This window comes from Oncorhynchus keta, chromosome 8 (genome assembly GCF_023373465.1).
Source record: "Oncorhynchus keta strain PuntledgeMale-10-30-2019 chromosome 8, Oket_V2, whole genome shotgun sequence".
NCBI classification, from domain to species: Eukaryota; Metazoa; Chordata; class Actinopteri; order Salmoniformes; family Salmonidae; genus Oncorhynchus; species Oncorhynchus keta.
In genome coordinates this window covers 13,297,963-13,325,452 of record NC_068428.1, presented here as the reverse complement: position 1 = coordinate 13,325,452, position 27,490 = coordinate 13,297,963, and the positions used below count along the sequence as shown (strand labels likewise).

Below are 27,490 nucleotides of genomic sequence, written 5' to 3'. Positions count from 1 at the left end.
GACTTGGTGTTTTACCAAATAGGGCTATATTCTGTATACCCCCCTACCTTTTCACAACCCAACTGATTGGCTCAAACGCATTAAGAAGGAAAGAAATTCCACAAGTGAACTTTTAAGAAGGCACACCTGTTAATTGAAATTTATTCCAGGTGACTACCTCATGAGGCAGGTTGAGAGAATGCCAAGAGTGTGCATAGCTGTCATCAAGGCAAAGTGTGGCTATTTGAAGAATCTTAAATATAAAATATATTTGGATTTGTTTAACAATTTTTTGGTTACTACATGATTCCATGTGTTATTTCATAGTTTTGATGTCTTCACTATTTATTCTACAATGTAGAAAATAGTAACAATTTAGAAAAACCCTTGAATGAGTAGGTGTCCTAAAACTTTTGACCGATAGTTTATATTTACTTACATTGTGCCATGTTCCGTCGTTGTACTTCTCCGGGCTCTTGACCTTGACCTGTTCTTGACCCAGGTTGAAGGTGTACATCAGCTTCCCATGGGAAAGAAACAGAGCCATGTAGTTGTCCTCTGCCTCGTCTGATGCATAAAAGATGAGGCCGAACGAGGACATGGTCTTCAGGGACAGGGAGAAGTGAGACCTGGGGGGTAAAAGGTGCATTATAAACTGGGTGGTTCGAGCCCTGAATGCTGATTGGCAGAAAGCTGTGGTATATTTAAGTAATAAGGCCTAAGAAGGGTTTGAGGGCCTTATTGCTTTTATAAAATGGTTACCGTAATACGGTTTAGAAAAATATGAATAACTTTCTCAGTAAAACATGGGTACATTCATTTTTGCATTCTGAAGTTGCTACCCAAGCGTGCTGGTCGTTAGTTATTTTCTAATGTTTTGACCCAGTCGTTAATTCGTTTCATTCTACGTTGCTATGCTAAACAAGCCATTGGCTTGTAGCTAGCAGTTAATCAATGATGATGAGACAATAACTTCAATAAATATTTATTTAATAAATAGGCCTACATAGGCCGCACTGCTCTGGTTAATGAATTAATGGGATTCTGAGTGTTTACGGTTTCCATGGTGAATTATTAGTTTTGCGTTCATTTATGGGCTAGCTAGCTAGCTTACAGGCACGGGAGAGACCGCATTTGTAAAATGAAACATTGTTGCACAGGTAGTAGAGGCATACAGGTGTCACGATCGTCGTACGAACTGGAAATATACTCAGACCAACGTGCAGCGTGATTTGGGTTCCACGTGTTTTAATAAAGGAAACTCACAAAAACAGCAAACGAAATGTGAAGTCATGGAGTGCTCACAGGCAACTACACACAAACAAGATCCCACAAAAACCAGTGGAGAAATGGCTGCCTGAATATGATTCCCAATCAGAGACAAGTAGTACTTAGAGCAAGAAAACAGAGTGGAGTTCATGTGTAGAGTGGGTTCATGATTGACCTCTGGTTGACCTCTGGTTGACTTCTGCTTGACCAATCACCTATGTTGTACCCCCAGGTTGTGTATCCAATGTCACCCTATTCCCTTCACAGTGTCCTACCTTTATACAGAGCCCTATAGATGCGGTGAAGAGGTCATTGGAATGCAGACCATGGGGGGATAGAGGAAGGATGCAGGATTGATCTAACAAAGTGGATATTTGTCAAATCCGTCATGGTTGATTAATTGGAACAGGCCCACAATGTGGTTAATAAAGTCTGATATGGATATCTTTGGTTGTTTTTGCATAACATTTAGAAGTTGTCTCTTTTCAGGTTGAGATGTGTCTGCTAAATGCTAACTCCCGTTCATATAAGCTGGTAGCATAGAGTAGCTAGCATACATCGGTGGTGGTAGTCAAAGTCATTTTTAACTGTACTGCAGTTGTTTGGTGACGATGACATGAACATGTGTTGGGGTTGACATCCATAAAAGAATTATACTCTGATTTGTACCTCAACATAGTGTGAAATACACATATAAACACTAGCCTACATGTAGGATCATTTTGCTGGGGGGGCAATGAGAAGATTGGGGATCTTTCCCAGACAGCATCTTTAACCCTGGCATTTCCATGGCATTTCCATTGTTTTGGTTGAGTTCCATTGACCTCTTTACCACATCTATGGGCCCTGGTCAAAAGTAGTACACTATATAGGGAATAGGGTGCTATTTGGGATGCAAGCCAGGTGTTCTTCCCTTTCCTGGCCTTACCTCTCAGCGAGGGACTCTGGGATGTCAGTGTACTCCTGCCTGCTGTTGGCTATACCCCCGTAGTGGTGGGCGTGGCGGGTGGCATGAGGCCTGGCGGACAGGTAGCATGGTGTCTCTTCTGTCTCTCCTGGCTCCTGGTCATCACTGTTCAGTCCCAACAGGCCTTGTGGCTGGTTGATCTTGTCTCTGCCCACCTTATTGAGAGAATGGAAGTTATTTGACTGTTAGTAGTGGGTCAATGCATGCCTATTGTTCGGTATACAGTATCATCTTTAAAGATCGAAATTGGGGGAAGCAGCGCTACTGTTTGCCCCAGCGCCTTTGTTATTGTGGGGAATGCCTCCTCCGGCAGCACGGGGAAAAAACATTGCAGTTCATATTCTGCTGTTCAATTACACGTGCAATGATGTCCGAGGTGTTCGTTGTTTGGGGTGACTTCTTTGTTAATGTATTATCCCAAACGGATGTGGCAGCATCACCAATTAAGGATTCCATCTTTAAGTGTTTATAGACTCTTTTAATTAAGACTTGAAAAGACAGGCATTTTTTTATGAATGAATACTGATGACTTTTGTATCCGGCAGGCATAAGCTCTTAGAAGCCAAACTCGGGTTCAATGACATGTATTTAAATTATCTTCATTTCTTTACCTTCCTAGTATGGCCCTGGTTGGATTTGGCAGAGTTTTTGCTGTGCTTTGAGAGCAGGGCAGCGGGCGGTCGCTCCACAGGGCAGTCCTGCAGGGAGGTCTGGACATTCTCAGTGTACTTCTGAAAGTCCTCAGGCTCAATGTCCCTGTCTTGTCTGGAGAGAGAGAGGGAGGGAGGGAGAGAGAGAGGAGGGAGAGAGACTAGCAACTCAGTGCCAAAGACATAAGAGCCAGGGAGATACACTCACACTCACACTCACACACACACACTCACACTCACAGCACACACACACACACACACACACACACACACACACACACACACACACACACACACACACACACACACACACACACACACACACACACACACACACACACACACACACACACAGCACACACACACACACACACACACACACACACAACTCGGTCTCCATGGAAACACACTCCATGTCCTCCCACTCGGCTCTCAACAGCAACTCTGCCTGGCTTTCTTCCTCTCATAGATACAGCTAGGCAGCAAGGTTTTCACCAACCGACCTGAGCCAGATGTCCAATGAGCTTGCTATCATAACAACGTTCTCTGGAGATAAGAGGTGTGTACAACCTTGGACTCGTTCACTTGCTAATATTAGATGCAATCAATTACACTCCATGACGTCAAACGCATTACGCTTTTAATGTGATCTGAGTGCTGTCGCAGTGAGAGAGGGGCCAGGTCACCTGCTGATGTAGGCGTAGCTGATGCAGCCAGTGAAGTTCTTGATGCTGCTACTGGGAGAGCCTCCTAAGTAGAAGCTCCTCACTGTGGAGGCTGAGGCGGGGGAGGACGGACGTTTCTTCTCATGCTTGTCTTTGTCATCCACCACCAGCTCATATCTGATGGCGATAGATAGTTATCGGTCAATTGCTACAGTGAACAATTATAATACATTTAGCTAGTAAATCACACTTTTAAATATGAAGAAATATGTATGTGGCTTGACAGCGAGGCAATCTGTATAAAATACTTGCCAGATAAAGGGAGATGTTTTTTACGATACGTTGGATTCTTACTTGTCATTATTTGCTGAAGCTACCAGGAAATGGGTCATTCCATCGTTGTACTGCTTCTTGTGTGATTTGACTCTGGTGCCCCTGGAGTTCAATACCACTGCTCCGTTCTCCAGAGCGATGGTAAACTCATCAGACTGAAGGAGGGATAGAGTTTGGAGTTGAACAACAGTTGTATTTCCTTTGCAGTTCCTTCGGAACTCACAAACTCAGCAAAAAAAGAAACAGGACCCTGTCTTTCAAAGATAATTCGTACAAATCCGAATAACTTCACAGATCTTTATTGTAAAGGGTTTAAATCCTGTTTCCCATGCTTGTTCAATGAACAATAAAGAAACAAACAAAAAAGAAAGTTGGCCAGGGTTCCTGCTCATCTGCGTGAACATGCCTTAGGCATGCTGCAAGGAGGCATGAGGACTGCAGATGTGGCCAGGGCAATAAATTGCAATGTCCGTACTGTGAGTCGCCTAAGACAGCGCTACAGGGAGACAGGATGGACAGCTGATCGTCCTCGCAGTGGCAAACCACGTGCATCAACATCTGCTCATGATCGGTACATCCTAACATCACACCTGCGGGACAGGTACAGGATGGCAACAACAACTGCCCGAGTTACACCAGGAACGCACAATCCCTCCATCAGTGCTCAGACTGTCCGCAATAGGCTGAGAGAGGCTGGACTGAGGGTTTGTAGGCCTGTTGTAAGGCAGGTCATCACCGGCAACAACGTCGCCTATGGGCACAAACCCACCGTCGCTGAACCAGACAGGACTGGCAAAAAGTGCTCTTCACTGACGAGTCGTGGTTTTGTCTCACCAGGGGTGATGGTCGGATTTGCGTTTATCGTTGAAGGAATGAGCCTAACATCGAGGCCTGTACTCTGGAGAGGGATCGATTTGGAGGTGGAGGGTCCATCATGGTCTGGGGCGTGGTGTCACAGTATTATCGGATAGAACTTGTTGTCATTGCAGGCAATCTCAACACTGTGTGTTACAGGGAAGACATCCTCCTCCCTCATGTGGTACCCTTCCTGCAGGCTCATCCTGACATGACCCTCCAGCATGACAATGCCACCAGCCATACTGCTCGTTCTGTGTGTGATTTCCTGCAAGACAGGAATGTCAGTGTTCTGCCATAGCCAGTGAAGAGCCCGGATCTCAATCCCATTGAGCACGTCTGGCACCTGTTGGATCGGAGGGTGAGGGCTAAGGCCATTTCCCCCCAGAAATGTCCGGGAACTTGCAGGTACCTTGGTGGAAGAGTGGGGTGACATCTCTCAGCAAGAACAGGCAAATCTGGTGCAGTCCATGAGGAGGAGATCCACTGCAGTACTTAATGCAGCTGGTGGCCACACCAGATACTGACTGTTACTTTTGATTTTGAGCCCCCCTTTGTTCAGGGACACATTATTCCATTTCTGATAATCACATGTCTGTGGAACTTGTTCCGTTTATGTCTCAGTTGTTGAGTCTTATGTTCATACAAATATTTACACATGTTACGTTTGCTGAAAATAAACGCAGTTGACAGTGAGAGGACGTTTCTTTTGTTGTTGAGTTTATGAAACAAATAAATACAATTCAGGCAAGAGTCAATATACCCCTTCGATGTGGTAGAACAGGAGACCAGTAGGCTGCAGTGTCCTGAAGTTCAGGCCACCCTCGAAGGCGTCGAAGGGAGATATCTTTGCTGCAGACCCCAGGTAGCTCTCTCCAGTGAAGTAGGCTTTACGGGACATCTGTTAGAATCCAAGACACAACAGGGACATTGTCAACTATTGTAGTTCAGTTGATTCTGTATACACCACCAATGCTTTGTCTAGTAGCATTTGCTATGGACTACAGTACATACAAAGGACTCCTCAGGACAACCGCTGCTGATGCCAATAGTGCCTGGTTCCTCCAGGAGGTTAAAGTCTTTCTTCTGGAACTGGAAGCCCTTCACACAGCCCTTCAGCCCCATCAGGGAGGATAGCTCAGGCCTGGGGGAGAGGGAATATGCTCATAGTCACATAGGGCCTGCCGTCAAACTGTACTCAGTGTAATGCTAATGTAACAATCTGTTGATATTGTGTTACAATTGTCAACTATGCTTACAAAGGAAGACCTCTTAAGGTCCTTGGATTGGTGTGAGGAAGTGCACATGTGTGATTAGATAACTGACTCACCTGGAGAGGAGAATGCGCGAGGGGGCCCCTCCTATGTAGATATCGGAGAAGGGCAACGTTTTCTTTTCATTCTCCATGGACTTCACGTGACTCTTGTCCACCAATAGAATGATCTTCTTGGAGTAATGATAGATGACTGACACCTATAAACAGAACAGCACAGCTTAGATTGGATTGGGCCTACTGTTGAAAGGAAATTGATTGCATTCACATCTTAATAGGCACACCCCTGCCGACAGAAAGACAATGGGCTGATTTAGATGTACCTCATGGTATCTTGCGTCATTGATCTGTAGTTTAGGTAAGTTACTCTCCATGACGATCGGGCCTCCGCTGAAGCCAAAGTCATACATGAGACGTAGGAAGCCATTCTTCAACTCTAACAGGAAGAACTTGTCCTGGAATGAATTATTGAACAGTTTTTTTCTAGAGTCATTTTTCCCCAAGTAACATGACGCAGAAAAAGTATTGGTAAATCTCTCTATGCTCTCTGAAGAATTGCAAGGCATAGCATTGCATCACTGACTGACACTATGTTGCTTGTTCAAAAATAAAGGGGACACTTTCGCTACTATATTTACCCCGGTGACCATGAGTAACAGGATGCCGTTGTTTGCTACTGTCCGAACAGCAATGTCAAACCGGGTGACGATGCCAAATTTACCCCTCCTCTCCATGTTGTTGATGAGGGCATATCCAGTTCCGTCAAACAGGTAGCTGGCGATACGACTCTGCGAGAATGCCAGCTTATACCTGATACGCCAAAGAAAACAATGCTAGAGTTAAGTCGAAATGAAGCGACTTGCCTGAAGGAGCCTCAGATGGAGACGTGGACTCTTTAAGGGCAGAGGTAATATCTAATGTTCCCAACAGAAAACATATATATAGACAAGATACAGTACGTCATACCTGGGACAAGGTGTTGAAGCAACTACATCCATCTTGTGCGTCTGTTTGAAATTGTACAGACTGATGACATCATTATTTAAAGAGGCCAACTCGATGCAGCCCACAAAAGGAGCTAGGCTGAGTGCAGGTGGAAGCTACAAGGAAAAACAAAATATTTAGAATCTTATCTTGGAAGGAAAAAGTAAATAGAGAGTCATCGCAATACTGATTCAATTCTGCTGTGTCAGTGGTTCATGAGTGAAGTACAGTTTAGATCAATATTGTACGATGGAAATGGTCTGCTAGGCATTAGCCAATGCCACAGAACTCTGATCAGAGGTCGATGTCATATCCTGTTAGAAAGTGATACCGTACCCTGACGTCAGCGGGGACGCCACCCACGAAGAAGACAGTGTCTTCAGGGTCCAGGTTGAACAGGGAGTCGGTGCCAAAGGCTTCGCCCTTTTGGATGAACTTCTGCTCGTCAGTGGACGTCTGACTGGGCACAGTCAGGAACACTTTTCCATGTCTGCCCAGCCTGTCAAAACAAAGACACAAAGAAGTGTGAATAATCAGTCCCATCAACACTGTTACATACTGCATGGGCAGAACAGCCTCATGAATCCCTGTGAGTGGTTAGACGAGACAGACGTCCTGTCTGTGTGAATGGACGGACGGTCTTTAGCAAGGTTGCAAACCTGTACTGTATGTGCTTTAGCCAAGTTCTTTGTCATCGCTTGTCCTTCATGAAACATGTATGGCATGACGACAGACACGACAGATGTCTTGTCTAATAGGCATCAGTTGATCTGCTACCAGGCTATGCCAGTCTATCTGTGCGACTGGATCTGTTGCTTAGGTAACACACTACTGTACCTCTCTACTTTGATGAGGTTGAAGACTGGAGGCCATTGGCTGACGGGCTTTGAACCCAGCGGGATTTCAACATCTTCCCCTCCCAGGTTGTAGATGTACACCAGGTTGTCATTCTTGATGGCCAGACCCATGTAGTCCTTCTTACCCTATATGATATGTAGGAGAGAAACCAAGGTGACAGGTTTTATACAGCACAGTGCCTGTATTGTAATATTGAATCCCTGCCTGCGATCTTATTCAGGAAAATCTCCTAATCTTTGCTTTATAAAACCAACGAAGGGTCACAGAGCGCCATTTCTAAGCATCAAGCAGACTTACACAAACACCACTGCATAATTTACAGCAGTGGCAGAATCACCAGGGTAAGCAGCATCATTAAAGAGAACAGAGAGGCCCAGAGAGGAGAGCTCCTGTGGGTAGGGGGGGTAACGGCATTTATGTAAATGAGCCCCGACTTTGGCGGCAGTGGCGCACACAACAGGCGTCTCCCGGAAACCTTTTGAAAAAGGCAACTGTCTCGAAGGCCTCTTCTGCTCACATGATCACAACAAACCATTCATCTGCACACAAGCTGCTCTCGCCCTTTTATCTCAAGCCATCCTCAGGGTCCAAGTCTGGGAACTTTCATTGGCAGATCTGGGCCATTCTGCAACCCCCTTCACCAACCCACCCACTTCTTGCACACAATAGAAAAACACGTCAGCATTATCACAGGGGCTGTTGCTATGCTGTTGTATGCTGGTCTATGCTAGCCTGATCCCAGATGTGTTTATGCTGTATGGCCAACTTCCATGGTTGTGGCATGACAACAAAAGGAGTCGGCTATACAGGACAAGTAGATCTGAACCCAGCACCAGCCCAGCTCCCTATTTCCTAACCCCCCCCCCCCAGCCTCCTCACGTTTCTGTCTCCCAGATAGAAGATGAAGCGGTCTTCAATAGGGTCCTTATCTGGGTCCACCCTGATGAACAGACTGATGGTGGTCACTGTCTTAAGGTCCGCCACGTTGATGTGGGGCTGCACTTCAACCGACGACTGACCGTTGAACTTCATGGACACTTGGACCTACAGTATGGTGTAACAAAACATGATATACAGTGCCTTCGGAAAGTATTCAGACTCCTTGACTTTTTCCACATTTTGTTACGTTACAGCCTTATTTTAAAATGGATTAAAGAAATGTCATTATGGGGTATTGTGTGTATATCGATGAGGAAAACAACTATTTTATCAATATTAGAATAAGGCTGTAACTTAACAAAATGTGGATAAAGTCAAGGGGTCTGTATACTTTCCGAAGGCACTGTATCTGTGTCATACAGGACTCGATTATGAACAAGACTTGGGATTATAGTAACACAAGACTGTACAGGGTTTTTCATTGGTGGTGATAGGTGATAATATTGACCTTCTTGGCCACACTCCTGGCCTGGGCGATGAGCTCTCTGATCCTCATGATGTTGGTGGTCACGTTGTTCACTGGCTTCTTCTCAATGACACGCAGCTTGTCCAGCAGCTCAGGAACCAGCTCAGACAGGTTCTCAACTGAAAACCCCACCATGGATGGAGAGGATTACCACTTACTAGTTTGAGGGTAATGCTTAGTCATTTAGTCTACTCTGTCGAGGATTGAAATACTGTAGAAGTGTTGATGAGTATACTGTACCTGCTTTCCCAGCAGAGACTACAGCGCGGTCAAAGGCTGCAGCAGAGTAATCTTGGTTCTTCATGTTGGTGGCCCACTCCTCCACCTTCTCGTGGATGGGGGTGATGGTCTGCAGGACCTCCACAGAGCGGTTCAGGGTGCCTTCAGCCACCTCCCTGGTGAGCTCCAGACGCTTGGTGGTTCTGCCTGGAAGATCAAAGTGGAATTCAGAACAACAAATTCAGTACCGAGATGAGGAGAGCAGTGAATGGCAGTGAATAGAATGATGTGCATGTCAGAGACCCTAGATAGGCTATGGTCCAGAACAAGAATGTGTTTTACCTGGCTCAATTTCCTTGATGTCTTTCAGTACTTCCTCTAGTTTTTTGGTGTTGTCATCCATGGTCTCCTTGGTCTCCTCAATATATTTAATCTTGTCCAGAACCTCAGTTTCAACCTCTGTTGACACAATTCACACATGAATCATCAAGGAGAACCCGTACAGTCTAGTCTAAAAATAACCAGACATTGCCCAATCTAAAAAATGTCATACCAAGTTGCTCAGAATGCAATGAAATAGATTCCTTGAAGATGTTGTCACTCTGGGTCTTCAGGAACCCCAGCTGTGTGTTGATCCCGTTGGTGGCCTGCCATAGACAGCACATTTTTCGCTTATCAATTGAAAAGCACTCTATATTAGCCTAAATACTGTATGTAGCTAATGTAGCTAACTGCTGCGCATTTTGGACAACCTACATCCTCAGCTCTTGTTGCTAAATCCAGTGTTGTCAGTCCAGTGATGTTGGCCTCTTCGATATACTGGACTATGTTGTTGTACACATTGGCTGCATCCAGAGCCTTCTGCACGAATCCGTTGGCATCGCTGCCTTTCAGATCACTGGGTGGAAAGAAACGTACAACAACGTCAAGGTCTAGTTGGAATCTTTGTAAAGCATTAAGGGTAAAGAACATAGCTGTAGTGTTGGCCTGCTTTTAACTGTGATACTACTACTGTACTACTCATTTGTGCTTCAAGTAAAGTGTGATTGATTGTTGATCAGTTTTGAATAATGTTCAGTGGTGGTTTTGTTCTTGAATGTGGTGTGCATTATAATGGAATAAAGTGGATAATTGAGTCGTGTTTAGCAGTTGGTTGTTTGGTTCTACAATGTGATGTGCATTAGAGTGATGCCATTAGGAGATCATTACTATATGACATCACTACTACTCACTACTCCAGCTCTGTAGCTTGACTCTGTAGATCCTTTGCGTGGTCCTGGGCTCTCTGGACTAGGTCTCTGTCTGCCAGGGATAGCGCCTCAGTCTTCTCCTGCAACAGCTTGCTGGCGCCATCGATCGCAGCGTGGTACTCAGTCACGTTCTACACAGATACAGACCCCATTCCAGGACTTAACTAACAAAGTTACGTCTGAATGATTCTATTTCACCACTGACCTAACCAATAGAGAGCCAATTGACTTAAAGGGATACCTTGGGATTTTGGCAATGAAGCCCTATGCTTACCATTAATGCCCAGCCATTATGCTAATGCTAGTTAGCAATTGCGCTAATGGTAGTTAGCAACATTCTTCACGCAGAGACATATCAATGGTATCCACAAGTTCATCTGACTCTGGGGAAGAATACAAAGGGCTTCATTTCGAAAATCCTGAAGTATCCCCTCAAAAGGGGAATTGTACAATCTGTTAAACTCTGAGCGATTGTTTTGTGTCCTGTACAGGGTCTGGCAAATGTTGGTGGGTTATAAGAATGAAGTTCTTACTTTTCTAACAGTACTTAGCATGTGTTTGTAGTACTTATAGTTTTGAAACCGAAATGTACTTCATGAGGGTAGTATACAATATTATGAATCGTTTAGAAAATGCCATCAGAGGGCGTCAGAGTTTGCAGCAGCGTTTTTGATCTCATGCTACCTCAAAAAATGCCCTAATATCATTTTGGGTGTCTGTTAGATTTGTCATGGATTCATACAAAGTGCATTGACAATACGTGGTACTCTCCCTGTCATGCCATACAGTGCCTTCAGAAAGTATTCACACCCCTTGACTTTTTCCACATTTCGTTGTGTTAAAAAGCCTGAATTCAAAAGGGATTCCATTTAGATGTTGTGTCACTGGCCTACACACGATACCCCATAATGTCAAAGTGGAATTCCGTTTTGAGACATTTTGACAAATGAATAGAAAATGAAAAGTTGAAATGTCTTTAGTCAATAAGTATTCAACCCTTTTGTTATGGCAAGTCTAAATATGTTCAGGAGTAAAAATGTGCATAACAAGTCACATACAAGAGGACCACAATGGAAATAAGTCCCAGACTTTACTGTGTGTTTTCCTCAATGATTTTATTAATGTGCATGTATGGCTTTTAAGTTTTATGTGTGCTTTTGTTTTTAAATGGTCAAATTAATAAACTAAACTAAACTAATAAGTTGCATGGACTCACTCTGTGTGCAATAATAGTGTTTAACATGGTTTCTGAATACCTCATCTCTGTAACCCACAAATACAATTATCTGTAAGATCCCCCACCCGAGTAGTGAATTTCAAACACAGATTCAACCACAAAGACCAGGGAGGTTTTCCAATGCCTCGCACCTAATTGTAGATGGGTAAAAAAGACATTGAATATCGTTTTCTGCAGTGATTAATTACACTTTGGATGGTGTATCGATACACCCAGTCACTACAAAGATACAGGCGTCCTTCCAAACTCAGTTGCCGGAGAGGAAGGAAACCACTCAGGGGTTTCACCATGAGGGCAATGCTGACTTTAAAACCATTATAGAGTTTACTGGCTGTGATAGGAGAAAACTGAAGATGGGTCAACAACATTGTAGTTACTCCACAATACTAACCTAAATGACAGTGTGAAAAGAAGGAAGCCTGTACAGAATACACATTTTCTAAAATATGCATCCTGAATCAGGCACTAAAGTAAAACTGTAAAAGATTTGGCAACAAAATTAGCTTTATGTTCTGAATACAAAGTGTTGTGTTTGGGGCAAAACCAACACGACACATTACTGAGTACCACTCTTCGTATTTTCAAGCATGGTGGTAGCTGCATCATATTATGGGTATGCTTGTCATCGGCAAGGACTAGGGAGTTTTCTTTTGGATAAAAATAAATGGAATAGAGTTAAGCACAGCACAGGCAATCCCACAGGAAAACCTTATTCAGTCTGCTTTCCAACAGACACTGGGAGTCCTTTCAACTTTCAGCAGGACAATAACCTAAAACACAAGGCCAAATATACACTGGAGTTGTTTACCAAGACAACATTGAATGTTCCTGAGTAGCCTAGTTACAGTTTTGACTTGAAGATCTTTGGCAAGACTTGAAAATGGCTGTCTAGCAATGATTAACAACTAACTTGAAAGAGCTTAAATAATTATTTTAATAATAATTTGCTAATATTGTACAATCCATGTGTGCAAAGCTCTTAGAGACTTATGCAGAAAGACTCATAGCTGTAATTGCTGCCAAAGGTGATTCTAACATGTATTGACTAAGCGGTTTGAATACTTATGTAAATGAGAAATATTTTTATAACATTTTTTTTTACCCCCTTTTTCTCCCCAATTTCGTGATATCCAATTGGTAGTTACAGTCTTGTCCCATTACTGCAACTTCCGTACGGACTCGGGAGAGGCGAAGGTCGAGAGCCGTGCATCCTCCGAAACACAGCCCCGCCAAGCCACACTGCTTCTTGACACACTGCTCGCTTAACCCGGAAGCCAGCCGCACCAACGTGTTGGAGGAAACACCATACAGCTGGCGACCGAAGTCAGCTTGCATGCGCCCGACCCTCCATAAGGAGACGCTAGAGCACAATGGGACAAGGACATACCGGCTGGCCAAACCCTCCCCTAACCTGGACGACGCTGTGCCAATTGTTTGCTGCCTCATGGGTCTCCCGGGTCACAGCTGGCTGCGACACAGCCTGGGATCGAACCCGGGTCTGTAGTGCCTTAGACCACTGCGCCACTCGGGAGGTCCCCAAAATGAGATATTTCTGCAGGATTTGCACAATTTGTTTTTAAACATGTCTTCACTTTGTCATAATGGGATAGATGGGTGAGGGAAAAAACATCTATTTAATCCATTTTGAATTCAGGCTGTAACACAACAAAATGTGGAACAAGTAAAGGGGTTTGAATACTTTCTGAAGGTACTCTATCCAAAACATGCACTGAAGCAACCCAATCCATTGTAATTACATGTATAATGCAGGTGACCTCATTCAGTGGGTCCAAAATACAAAGCTTTCAGGCATAGGTTAATGGTGACTGCGGCGTGTACAGAAAGACAACAGGCCTTACCTGCACCAGGAGAACCATCTCAGCAACAGTATTCTCAGTGTCCTTGACGAGGTCTTCAGCTGTCTGCAAGGTGTCATTCACAGCTTCGTAGTTCTCCACCAGTATCTGCTGCTTGGCCTGGGAGAGAGATGTTCAGTCATATCTTTGTTTTAGTACAGAGCAGAGGAGGCTGGTGGGAGGAGATATACGATGGACAGGTTATACATTATGTGTAGTGAGTACAGGTTATGCAGGTCTCCCATATGGACACTCTTATCACAAAAGCACATAAATCATAGGAACAATAATATTAAACGTGAAAGGAAAAGGATGAAAAATGTGTTTTTTCCCCAAAGAGGCAAGATAGAGATATTTGTTGACAAAGATATAAGTAAAGCACAGTAACATTGTCCTACCCCCAGAGTAACCCTGGCTTTGTTCCTGTTGCTACGACTCGTGTTGACCAATCTGCTTAGGGAAGGAAGAGCCCCAGATTATGGGAGGCCTCCTGTTTGGACAGTGCACCATTCATGTCATTGGTTTACAGCAGAGGCCCTGAACCACAATGGGCCCATAATGTCAACTTGGGCATGACAACAGGCCAGTCTGCGTGCTACAAAGAATCCCAATCCCTCAGGTTTTCACACCGTAATGAATAGGACCAACAGGCCTGTTGTATTGTATTTTGGATCTATAAACAGAACAGACACGCCCCAGACTTAAATAAATGTTAAGGAGCTTTACAAAATGACTGTACACATGTTACCCAATTCAATGTCAAGCAGCTGTATTTAACTCTAAGGGGCATAGCCTCTTTAAATGGTGATATGATTGTGTGGTGCAGTAATGTATCTCCCCCAGTTTGTGCCTCTTAACAATCCAACCCAACAGCTGTTTCTGTGTTACTGTTCTCTACTACTAAATACCACGGGTAATTGAGTTCTCTGGCAGACTTTGGGAACAACAACAATCCCCATACAGATGGAGAGAAATATCTGGTCTATTCCTTTGCAGGAGCAGGACAGTGTGGCTTTCCAGTGATAAAGCCAAGCTGAACTCCTACAACATTCAGAGAAGAGATAGAGGTAGACTGCATTGAGGCAGAACTCAACAACATTACACTCCCCCAGAGCAGGCTTTTATCGTTTTAGCAGGGCGTTCTCACAGTGAACTGTAGTAATAAACCCAAGCGGACGAACACAGAGCTGGAAACCAGAGAGCCAGGGAGTCAGGCCAGCAGGCAGTCAGTCAGTCAGGCGGCCAGTCAGGAAGTCAGTCAGAGAGTCAGAGGGTCAGGGAGGCTGGGAGTCAGGGAGTCAGCTCGAGACATTTGGGGAGCCAGGACGAGAGCGGCTCCCGGCGGCACGGTTTGGGCCAAGCGGACTCTAGGGGTTGTGGGAAGTTACCTCACTCCTCTGGAATTTGACGGTGTTGGCTTTGTTCATGTCCTCCGTCTCCTGCACAGTGTTGGCAGCCTTTTGGAGGATCTCCTGGGCCTCAGAGAGCTTTTTGGTGAAGCGGGAGAGCACCTCCCGTACCGGGGCCATGCGGCCTTCCGTACTGATCAGCTTCTTCTCCAGCTGACGCACGTTTCTAAGGACTGAACGACACACAAATGGGACCCCAAACGCAGCCTTTTGTAACAAACCATCAAAAGATGTGTGTGTGCATGCGCAAGCACGTGTTTTCCTCACGGTCGTGGGCCTCCGTGGACTCATCGGTGGCGGTGGGCTCTCGTGGGGACAGGTCCAGTTTCTTCATCAATGTCACCATGCCCTCGGCCATGGCCGTCTTCTTTCTGATGACCTCTGGGTCCAGGTCCTGATGGACACTGTAGAGCTCCCAGTCACTGATCATTTCTGTGAGACACAAACATAACAGGGAGCACAGGATGAAGGAAGGCTGGGATATGACTGAGGCCGCGTTACCAGAAGGGCCCCTCGAAACCTCAAACGCTGATAAATGGATGACTGTAGGAAATACAGCAACGGGGATTTGGATTTCAATCTTCAGCCAAGGCGCCATTCAAAAGTTATTGGAAATCACATATCAACATTTAGTACATACCTAAAAGCCTATAATAATCGCAAGGAAGGTGGACAGTACTCAAAGAGGCATAGCAGTGTAGCTTTAGCAGACCTAAAATTACCTTCAAGGAGTACGTTGAGGGTGGTGAGGTTAGTGGTCAGCTCGTCAGCCAGAGTGACGCTTTGTAGTGTGTCTTCATCCACTCGGTCCCCCATGGACTTCACTACACTCTCCTGGCCCACCACAAACACCAGACAGATCAATGACATAGTCAAGACAAACACCACAAGAACTCACAAATCAATCACACAGTCCGGACACTACCACTACAGCTCAATAAAATAGACGTGATGGCTCTGAGAGATAAGCTAACTGATCTACACTCCCCTACGTATTTATTTGGAGAGTGAAGCTAAAATATTCTTACTGGCTCTATACTCCAGGATTTTGTATTTGAGGTCGAGTGTTTTTTCTCAGGCGACAGTACAGAATGTCACCTTATATATTAGGGTATTTTCATACATATCTGTTTTACCGTTTAGAAATGAAAGCACTTCATGTATCTAGTCCCCCATTTGAGGATGTCATATACATTTTTGGGCAAATTCACTTATTAGTGTATTAAAATTGGTCAAACGTTTAGTAATCTGCCCCATATTCCCAGCATGCAATGACTACATCAAGCTTGCAACTCTACAAACTTGTTGGATGCAATTTGCAGTTTGTTTTGGTTGTGTTTCGGGATTAATAGAAACGTTTTTCTGCAGGTGGACTTTATTTCACCTCCAGCGTAATGTAAACAGTGGAAGAGGGAGGAAGAGGAGTGCGAGTGAGTTAGATGAGCGATGAAGGTGTCCTCTTACTGTCTCTGCCAGATGGTTCATGTCTGAGAGTAGAGCAGCACTGGCCTCCTCCAGCTGCCCTGTCTGTGTCCTCATCATAGATGACTTATTTCTCCAGTTCATAAACTGAGTCTGAAAACAAAACGGGAGAAGTTAGATACACTTACACAATACTATTACAATACAGTCTATGCGTGTTAGGGTTGTGAGAAGAGAATTGTGTGATGTGCACTGTACAATGTTTGGTGTATTGGTTGGTTAGTTAGTTGGTTGGGTGTTTAGTGTGTGAGATTTGCCAATATCCAGCGGCTTTGTAATAGTTAAACTCCTGAAGTTGCTCATTTCTCTTGTTTAAATCAGAATGAACTGATAATATAGGTGTGTATTAACATGATTGAGTCCCGACTATATCAGCGTGAGCAGAAAGAGAGGCTGTACTCTACCTGCAGACGGTGGGCGGTGTAGTTGTAGTACTTGAGCCTGTCATTGGCTGCAGCCCCCGTGGAGATGTTCAACACACTGACCTTCACCTGGTCCAGCGTCTTATTGGACAGCCTCAGGTCACCAGTCAGGTGCCAGATACACTCATCACAACCTGATAGGAGGGAGGAGCCAAATGAAGACAAATTATTATTTCCCCAAAATCACATCAGTCCAACACAAATAAATAGTTGTTTAACGATGAACTGAAATGTATTTTTTATTTCTAACTAGGCCCTCTTACTGATGTTGCAGGGGTTGACCATGGCTGCTTCTGGCAAACACTCCCCAGTGTGCATGTCACAGTGCCCGCTAGCACAGTCACATTCTGGATGGAAGAAACAGACACACACATGCACCTCATATATAGCTACAGTTGATTACAATGTGGAGTTCCCAAGTCGAATGCTTTATAAGCCGGACACGTGAGAGTCAGTCTGGGTACCAAAAATATGATGGAACCCATGGCGAGTATTATGGCTGGGAAGGAGTGCTGCACGTGCTGAGTGGTTTGGTACTGGCTCTGACCGTGTACTGTATATAGATTCCTCTCTTAGTTATTATTTCTCATGTTTTGTATTTTCTTATAATTGATATTTTTGAATACTGCGCTGTTGGGTAGGGCTTGCAAGTGAAAGGTGCAATATGGCAAAATCGCTCCGCTATTGCCTGGATGCTAAAATTCTAAAAGTTCGGACTCATTTCTGTTTATGTGACAAAACAATCTATGCATAGTGTAGAGAATCATTGTGCCATCTAAACCACTGTGGAATACCTTATCAATAGCCCAACATATTGTATTTTCAGCTGTTTGAAGCTGGTGTACAAAACCGAAAGTAAAAGACGCAAAAACGAAAAGTTAAGAATGGGCAGCATAGAAATAGCGCAATAGATCTACCACTTCTTAGACTTGCTTTCAATGAGAATGACAGTTCTACAACTCACATTTCTATGTGAATTTGGTTGGGTCGCCCAAAAGTTACATAGCAGCTTTAAGCATTTCACTGTACTTGCGCACTTGACAAATAAAACTTGAATTTAATTCCCTGGTTCTCTATACTGTGGCTGTGGGATGATTTTGGCAGCTGGCCAGATTAATTGGGGCTGGGCGGTGATGTCAGAGGAAAGTTGGATGCAAGCTGCAGTTTGTCCTTATGATCGTGTACAAATGTGTACAGCTGGCCCCTGGTTGCAGATTGCAGCAGATGCCTGCCTGACATCATGTATGAGTGGGTGTGAGAACAGTGGACTGACTAGCTAGCTGCAGTAAAAACTCTGGGGAAAACAATTTCGGTTCCAAATGTTTGACCAAACTTGTCTGGGTGGTTTATGTTCTTAAGTGTGTGAAACACAGAGAGAGAGAGTGTTTTTTTTAACATCTATGACAGACACTAGCTTTTGATTCCAGGATTTCCTGCATGTGGGTGATTGAGATGGGAGTAGGGTCACACATGACTTACTCTGGCACCCTGATGGGCCGTAGTTCCAGTGGTCTGGGAGGCAGCGCTCGCAGTATCGGCCTCCGGCCCCTGGTTGGCACTGGCAGCTGTGGGTCAGAGGATGACAAGTAGGCCGGAGACCGGCAGCCCCACAGTCACACCTCCGGCAGCCCTGGCAACCGTTGAAACCCGTGTGACCCTCCTAAAGCACATTATAGACACAAGCCGTATAGTTAGTTTTGCTTGCTGTTGTTGTTCATGCTGTTGTTAACTATATACAGGTGTATTCACAGTAGCCTAAACGATTTTGTCTGCTCTCTTCTCCACCTGCTTTGCTTAGTTATCAGGGAAGACTGTCCAACAGTGTGAATGTGTGTCCACATGGTCGTACGGCTCACATTGAAAAGGCCCCTGAGTGACTCACCTCACATCGGTCACAGAGTCGGCCCGTGACGCCAGGCTTACAGTGACACGTCCCGGTCCTGTCGTCACACGATCCTGTCCCGCACTTGCTGCACTCACACGCTGTAACACAGGACATACACATAGGTAATACAGCGCGGGTCACAGAAGCGTGACATGGTCACAATGGAAAAGGTTATTTTTGCCCTTGCGGAGGACAATACAAATGCTAATCCTGCAACAGCTTGACAAGGAGTTCCCCACGTCCATTAGTATTCTATGATGTTTTCTACAAGTGACCAGAAGATCGACTCTGTTGTCTCATAGAGTTACTAAGAGCTTGACTTTCCAAGGATGCTTTTCTTCCACCGATGTGCACATGCCACAAGGTTATCTTTGTTGCACTGCACCGTCTCTGAGGCATGGAGGCATTAGAGTACGGCAGGACCAGCCCGCCAAACTATGTAAACACACAAAATGGACTTTATTTCACATAGAGCGTTGTAATTGGCATATGTCTATAACACCCATTATGAGCAACACAGGGGGGAATTGTCAGAGCTCTACCTGAAGACAACGCCATAGCAAGCCTTTTAAGACAAAGAGCAAGGTAAGAGCAGGGTTCAAATGCAACGTAAAACATTTTACTGCTCATGAACACACCTTCACCCTCCAGACAAGTGGGTATCATCTTCAGACGTACAAATATCTGTTTTGTTCTCTATGTTTTTCCATGGATAGTCTTCATTGGCAGTAGGGCTGACCTGTATTAGTGGAGCCAAGGGCCTTAGGGTATGTCATGTTTCATAGTACTCTTGGCAAGTTGGCACGCACCTCTGCAGTTCTTGGCACTGATGGCATCACCGTAGAAACCCGGGGCACACCGTTCACAGTTGGCTCCAGACGTGTCCCCCCAGCAGTTCTGACAGAAGCCGGTCACGTTGTGGCACTCATTGAAGATGTGGTTGGGGTCCGAGTTACCGTTACAGTCACACCTCTTACAGGAGTCACCAATCATCATGGGGTTGCCAGAGAAACCTGGAGCACATCTGGGTGAGGAAGACGCAAGGTGATTGCCAATAATTGTTTGACTTAGGATGTCTTATCACTTATACTGAAACATCATTATTTGTAAGCATTTCCAAATATTTTCCTTTCAGGTTCAGAAAAATTAGCACATATTCAACATGTAGAAATAGGTGAAAATGCAAGAGTTTCATTTGTGGCTATTTGAGCTGATTTAATGTTATGAGTGTAATTGCTCCCATGGTAGAGTTGCAGTAACTCATGGTTGTTGCCAAGCCAAGTCCCTGTCAGCACTGACCTCTCACAGTAATGTCCAGCATAGCCCTCTTGGCACTTGCACCGTAGGATGTTACTGCTTCTGTCACAGTGCTGTGCAAAGCTGGCCAGACACACAGGGGAAAGAATGTCAGTCAGTGAGCTCTGCCCGCCAACACACAGCCCACTGGGCACAGACGTCATTTTGACATCTAGTTCTGATTTACATGTGGTTGAGACGTCAACTAACGTGAATTAAACATGAAATCAACACAACATGGCACCATGTCATTGGATTTAGATGACAACTTGGGTGACAGGAAGACGACATTCCTTTACGTTGATGACTTTTGGCAAATTCAATCCGTTTTTTTCACACTGATTCAACGTCATCAGATTTGTGTATATATATATTTTTTTTACGACGTGGAAACAACGTTGATTCAACCAGTTGCCCAGCGGGAGGCTTCTCCCTGCAGGGCCGACACAACAGTAGGGTCTGGAGGTACATGCGCTGTGGCTTACTTGTTGGAGGGGATCGAGAGGGGACAGGCGCACGGCCGGCAGGAGTGACGTCCGTATGTGTTGACGTCAGGCATGTATCCGTCTAAACAGATCTCACAGAAATCCCCAGTGGTGTGGTCCTGACATGACTGTATGGTAGGGGAGAGTGGGGTAAGTTGAGCCAAAGGGGTAAGTTGAGCTACCCTTGTTTCTAGGAAATCATACACAAAATTCATAATTTGACCAAATATTTAGGAAGAGCCTATCCTTTCATGGAGCCTGTGAAGGGAAAAAAAACACATATAAAAGTGGTAAGTAAGTTAGGTCCCCCAAAATAAAAATATTTTCACCAAGTCAAAGAAATGTATTTCTGTTAGAGATTTCATGACGCTTGTATCTAAACCAAAGTAGATCATTTTAAGATTGTTCTATACATCAGTTGGGGTCTCCATGAGCTCCTAAACCTAGCATGAAAGTGCATCCTTGTGGCTGTGTGAGCTAATATAGTCTAAATGTTTGCCTTGGGGTAAGTTGAGCCAATGGCCATGAGGTAAGTTGAGCAAATGGTTGAGCAAATGGAAGTGTTTTCTTCCCAGGTGTAATGCAAGGCATTATCGCTGGGATATGAGGTAACAACAGAGCCTAGCCTATGTTAAAAGTGTTTTAAAAAAGTACAAAGTGTTTGTTTGCTGCTAAGCCGGTGTAAAAAGATGCTTAAAATGATTAAAATACCAAAATGATTGTGTTGAAATGTGTTTGGGAAATAAAGATAAACATGGTTTTTAAAAGGTAGGGGTAATATTTATTTCAGTACAGGAAGTTGTAGGCGGTTTAAGTTACTCTATCCCTCGGCTCGACTAACCCCATACCCGGAGTAAATTGTGCCAAGAGACCACTTTTTTTTGGACAAGCTACATTTTCAAAACTGCAATGTTTACATGAATTCTGATTATTTCCAGGGATACACATCAACCTAAAATATATGTAGATATCTTTGTGAGAAAGAATACTATATTTCCCTTGATGGAGTGATATTGAATATATATATATAAAAAAAACTCTACCCTAAAGAGTGTAATCTAGTTGAAGTATATTACTGATATAATAGTATTATGATTCATCAAGAGGAGGTAATACATGGGAAAATACTTACTATACAAATACCAGTGATCTCCTCACAGGTTTCTGAATGGCCTTTGCAGTTACATGGTAGGCATTTGTTCTGGTTACTGAGGAAATATCCTTTCGCACACACCTAAGAGAGGGAACATGAGGGAGATGTTGGTAAACAGAGTACAACCCCAGTTTCCCACAAGTACAAACTTGCCCCTCTACCTGATCTGTCTGAAATGAACCAGTTTAATGGCTGCAGAATTAGAAACACATTGACCAGAGAGCAGCTGGGTTCCTGACGTTAATGGCAAGTTGCTAACGAGGCACTCTATCATTCAACAGCAATTTCAGAAAGTAGAGCACCTGGAATCGTTTTGGCCAGCCTGGCTTAGGTTGGTCTGTCGTCAATGGGATACAACGCTCCACTGTTTTCCACAACATCTCTCATCAAACACACTCACATTCCTTCGTGGGAGAAGATGCTCTCTTATTCAGCTACTGTAAGATGTGGATGTTAAGCACAGTACATGACCAGGGGGGGGAAAGTATGACATACTCGATACTGCTCTGTAATATATTTACAGAATGTCAGTTACACCAAAACATTTGTGCCAAATTCACTCTGCCACTGGTAGTGCTGTGGACTAAAGTGCAGGGATGTGGGAACGACAGTCCCAGCTCCGACACATCTAGAGTTTCTCCCTCGGCACGGCCGACACGGAATTTACGAGACAGTACTTTTAGTCATCCCACGTCTGGTACATGTAAATCCACTTCGAGGTGGTTTCCTGCTGCAGTGTGATGTCAGAGTTCAGTAACCCCTCTCCCCACACACACACACACACACACACACACACACATCACTTTGATCTTCAGTCACCCCATTCAAAGAGCACAGTGATCATACAATACCACTCTGTTCATATTGGCCTACTGTAAAGAATGCCACGTTTGCCTCCCCCCTTGCTCCATCCAGAGTGGCTGGGCCAAATACATCATACATTGCAGAGATACTGTATGCTCCCAGTTGTGATGCATATTTTCCCCTTGATTTATTCATGAGCAGGCCGTGAGACAGAGGAATGCCTCTCCAGTGAACTAATGTGGAACATCCTGTGAACAGCAGTGCTTTCATGACCGGGGCAGATTTTTCCCTGTAGCCCCTTCCTTCCAGTGGCTTTCCTGACCGATAGTACACAAACTAAATAAGAACAGACTTATACATCATGTTGTTACGATGTTATAGGATGTCCTGGTTACAGTTCAATCAATTCTACTGACCTTATGCACCGCACACATACAGTATGTTTGCATTACAATTGATGACATACTTTTTTTTAATTGAACTTTTGATTGAATAATTAGCAGAGAAGAAGAACCTAGACCAGGCATGATGCAAAATGATCTGACTGTGCACTGGGACGATAAGCAGTCTAGAGATCCATATCACAGATGAGGCCATTGGACAAGGGTTCTAAGTCCACCACAGAATGTTAGTCCACCGGTTTTAGCGGTGGCTGACAGTGCTGAAGAATGACCCTTCGTTGCTAATGACTGGATTTAGAATGATTAGCTGTGTGACATCCTGTGACGGGTCAAACAGCTGGACGATGCATACACAACCAGACCCGTGGGACAAGAGGTTCCTGGGAAAGATGGAGCAGAATCAGCAGATGGTTTAGTGTGGGATAGGCTGTGTCCAAATGGCAACCGATTTCCTACATAGTGTACTACTTTTGACCACCAAGGCCAATACAGTAGGGTTCTGGTCAAAAGTAGTGCAATATGTAGGGAATAGTGTGCCATTTAGGACTCAAGTGTGTATACAACCCAGTAGCCTTTACACCACGTCATATCTAATTACATTATATTCCTGTTCGTATTAATGCTTTCATTAAAATGCCATTTAGTTTCCAATCCCCTATCATTCAAAAACCAAGCCCAAACTTTGGATGATATTTCCCCTGGGCATAGGGAGTAATCCTGAGATACTGAAAATTAACCCCTCAATAAGAATTCACAGCATGGTGAATGCTCTAATCCGCTCCTAAATGGCATGAACATTGAAATAATGGACATCTGTAGCCCTCTGGTCCACTATGAATGTCCTCGGTATGTGAGCAATTTCGGAACTTCTTCTCTGTGTGCCCACTACCGTAGAGAACAAAGATGACATTCACCACGCGGTATAGCCTCTCTGTGTTTCATATGCAGCAGCATGTTCCAAAGACTATGTCACTGGGCTCCACTTCTAACAGGACTGAACACTGTTAAATGGTATGTGTTTATCACTAGCTGTTCATATCATGTGTTCAGAAGTGCTGTAGTAGGCCTATGTTATTAGATTCACAAGATTGACCATGAGTCTGCCTCTATCTCTGCCTCTGGGACAGCACTGAAGAATAAATACGGTGGGTTTTTAGCTCAGGCAACAACAACAAAAACAAGAATTGGCTTCAAACAGGAATCCAGTCCAAAATCTACATCTCTTCAGGTCTGAGGCTGTGAAATCTCGCTCTCTTCGCAATGGGAACAACAAACTATATGCCTCCCTGATTCCACTCCTCACCAATAAGGGGCAGATAGCTTATTGACTTTGGCCCTGGTGAAGGCTTCGGTCCCTGGCTTAGTGGTAAACTCCTCGGAAGACACTGGGGGGAAAGGGCCTGGTTAGGTCATGTGAATTTCATCAGAATCCAAAAACAGAGCAGAGACGATATGTCTGCAGTGGAGAGGCCTCATTCTCCTCATGGGACAATGGTATTCGAATGCTCACAGAACAAGTAAACAATCTTTTTCACAAGAGGCGGAAGATCGTCAATTCTCAATTGGAACACTATGGGGGGTCTGCTCCCTGCCCCTCCCCCACACAAATCTAGCTATTCAACTCATTGTTCTTACATTAGTCTAGCTCTGGACACATTGTTTTGCCTGTGTCCCCCTGAGATAGAAGAAGGCATCTTTAAGCTCGAGGCCCATTATAGGGGTCCCATTTGGCCCCACAAACAGGAAATACCAGCCTGTATCCAGTCTACCCACTATAAACACATCAGCAGCATGTCACGTATTGTTTCTCATGCTCTTTCTACCCGCTGTGTTCCCTCTATGTGTGTTGCTCAACACTTGGCAGCTGGTTTCCATTAGGGCCCTATCGCGGGGGCCAGCGGGTGCCAGTGGAGAATGGCACGGCCCTCATCGAGATCTCGGCTGGAGCTCCTCCGCCAACAAAAATGAGAGGGTTGAGAGGCAGCACCGAGTGGCCAGAGTGTGGCCATAGAGATATAGATCCACACAGCAAGATCCTCTCACACCCAAACTACCCCAGCACTTCACAAATGTCTACGAAGCACAATGACTAACTCACAAACCTGTCTGTCTTACAGTGGCCCTCAAATCTAAACCCGCCAGGGTTTATCTACAGAGGCATTCAGCACAAGTCTTTGACATGACACAGTCCAAAGGACAGCACTCTTTCCACAGTCGTGGAAAAGTTTGTAACAACAACAGGCCCTCTAAATTTAGCTGCGATAAGGGACTGGAAGCTTGCTATGCATCCTGTACCAGCCAAGCAGAGGAAAAAACTAAAAGTCTGGTCTTACTTTTACCACCGAACGCTGTTCCAAATCTAAACCGTTGGGAGCCGCTGGGCAGACGATCCCTGAGAAGATGATGGCGAAAAGAAGGCAGAGGCATGGCAGAGCTCTAGTCGCAGACATGTCTGTGTGTAAGTCCAGTGGAGCACTGCTCCCTCTCTGTCTCTCCCTGTCCCGTCTGTCGGGAAGTCTCTCTGGGACACAGGCAGCTCTCTCTCTCGCTCCACTGCACCCGTTGGTTTCACTTTTCCACTGGTCCGACCTCCAGATGCGGTGCCTGCGCCAGCCCAGCCCCAAGTCCTGTAAACTGTGTGTACTTCCTCCTCTCCCTCCTCCCTCTCTCTCCTCTCGACTCCCCCCTACGCCTCCCCCAGTGGACCTGCCTCCCCCCAGAGCCTGAGCTTTTAAATCACATACATATGGGAAGTCTGGAGAGAGTGGGAGAGACGGGGGGAAGAGAGAGTGGGATAGGAGATAGTTGAATTGAGAGGGGGGGAGAGAGAGAGAGAGATGGAGAGAAGGGGGAGAGAGAGCAATAGAGAGTTCACTAGACTAGTGTGTATGTCCAGCAGACAGACAGACAGCCAGTGTAGTGTAGACATCCAGACGGCATTTCTACCGCTGACTGTCAGAGTCACATTGAGTGTTGTCTGGCAGCAGTCGCCTCCGTTTGCAGGGTCCGTGTGTGGCACCCTTTCACCTTGGGGGCCTGAGTAGCAGACACAACCCCCAAACCCCCTCAGACCCCTATCCCTTCCCCCTCTGCTCCACTCGTCCAGGAAGAGAGGGCAGCCGGAATAAGCCTCAGCACTCTGTCTGTAGTACAGGCTGAAGGAAAACCAGCTGTCCTCCCACCCCACCTCCTCCCCCTTCTCCTCCACTCCTCTCCCTTGCCGGCACCGCCTCTATGTTTGTTTACCCAGGTCAGACCGTCAAAGAAGGTGATTAATTTATGAAAAATTTGTAAGGGTCAGGATGCTTCCACACACCAGGAAGAGGCCGGTAACTGACTGACTGACTGACTGCTACTTTCAGTCACAAAGGAAGTATTGTTCTGTGTATCTGTTTTTATGTGTATGGGCATTTTCAATGCAGAAACTCAAGACTATAAAGTCTTGACAAACATGTCATGCTGGACATTGATTTTGTTCTCGCTTCATGTCTCTGCCTTCCAAAGAGCGTGTTGTAAGCCGTTTCAAATGCGGCTGAGTTGTGCCATTGGTCCTGACTGGACCATGTGGAAGTCATATGTCTCAGATGACCAATAAACAGGTTGTCAAATTCCATTGATGCATGTTAGGGATGTTCCTTCCCCGCAAGAACAAAACAACCCCACAACGACATGGCAGTTAACCGCTTCCACTTGAATGAGACACATCAAAGGAGAGCAAACCCCAACCTTTATAACATGCATAGGGTTTCTCTCTCTCACACACAGACACAGCACACACACTGCCTTATGTAAAGTTTGGGAGAGGCTGAGAGCTCGTAATATGTTATTATAACCAAAAGCAGCAATTCAGCATTCTGAAACCCGCAAGCTCTCAGCAAGGTTTGTCTTAACTTAGTGAGCACCATGTAAACAAACTTCTCTGGCTGCATGTTGAAGAGGCTGTTGAGGATACTGTGAGTCTCCTCTTGGTCCCCGGGAGTCCCTCCCCCGTTAGCCCTATTGCACATTGGTATTCGCAGCAGAGGGTCTAGACACAGGGGGAGATCACTCACAGGGCCTTCTGGAATGATCTGTGGGCTTCACAGAGGTTACCTCCTTCATGGGGAAGATTGGTGGTCTACACTGCCCCATTCAGCCCACTGAGCCCAGGAGTCACAGCAAGGCCATCAATCTGATGAAAAGCTTGGATTGAGGCTCCCTGCCCCTCCTCGCCCACTGAATACATCAACAGTCATGACGCTGCTGCCCTCTGATTAAAAGACTGAAAGAGATCTGATGCGTGGGGCTGCCGCCACCTGAGACACTCAGTTCTGCATTGTTCATTGGTGTTTAGTGATGTGTGCTCTACTGCTT

At 45.1% G+C, this 27,490-nt stretch overlaps 1 protein-coding gene across 1 annotated transcript in view; it reads right to left on the bottom strand.

The window, feature by feature from the left end:
- The window catches only part of LOC118386805 (laminin subunit alpha-4-like), a 30,496-nt gene extending 4,719 nt beyond the window's left edge, over window positions 1–25,777 (bottom strand). The window contains exons 1-34 of the mRNA XM_035774653.2: window positions 25,471–25,777; window positions 21,912–22,013; window positions 20,780–20,907; window positions 20,298–20,378; window positions 19,808–20,022; window positions 18,996–19,096; window positions 18,593–18,773; window positions 17,377–17,460; window positions 17,096–17,247; window positions 16,674–16,784; window positions 15,932–16,043; window positions 15,477–15,641; window positions 15,189–15,382; window positions 13,804–13,920; window positions 10,690–10,838; window positions 10,214–10,355; window positions 10,011–10,104; window positions 9,800–9,916; window positions 9,479–9,664; window positions 9,221–9,357; window positions 8,713–8,877; window positions 7,813–7,958; window positions 7,312–7,474; window positions 6,958–7,091; window positions 6,630–6,801; window positions 6,315–6,446; window positions 6,049–6,191; window positions 5,733–5,862; window positions 5,482–5,619; window positions 3,885–4,018; window positions 3,552–3,707; window positions 2,827–2,980; window positions 2,177–2,370; window positions 419–608 (exon numbers count right to left, since the gene is read on the bottom strand). Of these exons, the coding sequence (XP_035630546.1) occupies window positions 419–608; window positions 2,177–2,370; window positions 2,827–2,980; window positions 3,552–3,707; window positions 3,885–4,018; window positions 5,482–5,619; window positions 5,733–5,862; window positions 6,049–6,191; window positions 6,315–6,446; window positions 6,630–6,801; window positions 6,958–7,091; window positions 7,312–7,474; window positions 7,813–7,958; window positions 8,713–8,877; window positions 9,221–9,357; window positions 9,479–9,664; window positions 9,800–9,916; window positions 10,011–10,104; window positions 10,214–10,355; window positions 10,690–10,838; window positions 13,804–13,920; window positions 15,189–15,382; window positions 15,477–15,641; window positions 15,932–16,043; window positions 16,674–16,784; window positions 17,096–17,247; window positions 17,377–17,460; window positions 18,593–18,773; window positions 18,996–19,096; window positions 19,808–20,022; window positions 20,298–20,378; window positions 20,780–20,907; window positions 21,912–22,013; window positions 25,471–25,587 (4,836 nt within the window). The 5' untranslated portion in view covers window positions 25,588–25,777. The remainder of the gene's footprint in view (window positions 1–418; window positions 609–2,176; window positions 2,371–2,826; window positions 2,981–3,551; window positions 3,708–3,884; window positions 4,019–5,481; window positions 5,620–5,732; window positions 5,863–6,048; window positions 6,192–6,314; window positions 6,447–6,629; window positions 6,802–6,957; window positions 7,092–7,311; window positions 7,475–7,812; window positions 7,959–8,712; window positions 8,878–9,220; window positions 9,358–9,478; window positions 9,665–9,799; window positions 9,917–10,010; window positions 10,105–10,213; window positions 10,356–10,689; window positions 10,839–13,803; window positions 13,921–15,188; window positions 15,383–15,476; window positions 15,642–15,931; window positions 16,044–16,673; window positions 16,785–17,095; window positions 17,248–17,376; window positions 17,461–18,592; window positions 18,774–18,995; window positions 19,097–19,807; window positions 20,023–20,297; window positions 20,379–20,779; window positions 20,908–21,911; window positions 22,014–25,470) is intronic.
- Window positions 25,778–27,490: the final 1,713 nt, after the last annotated feature.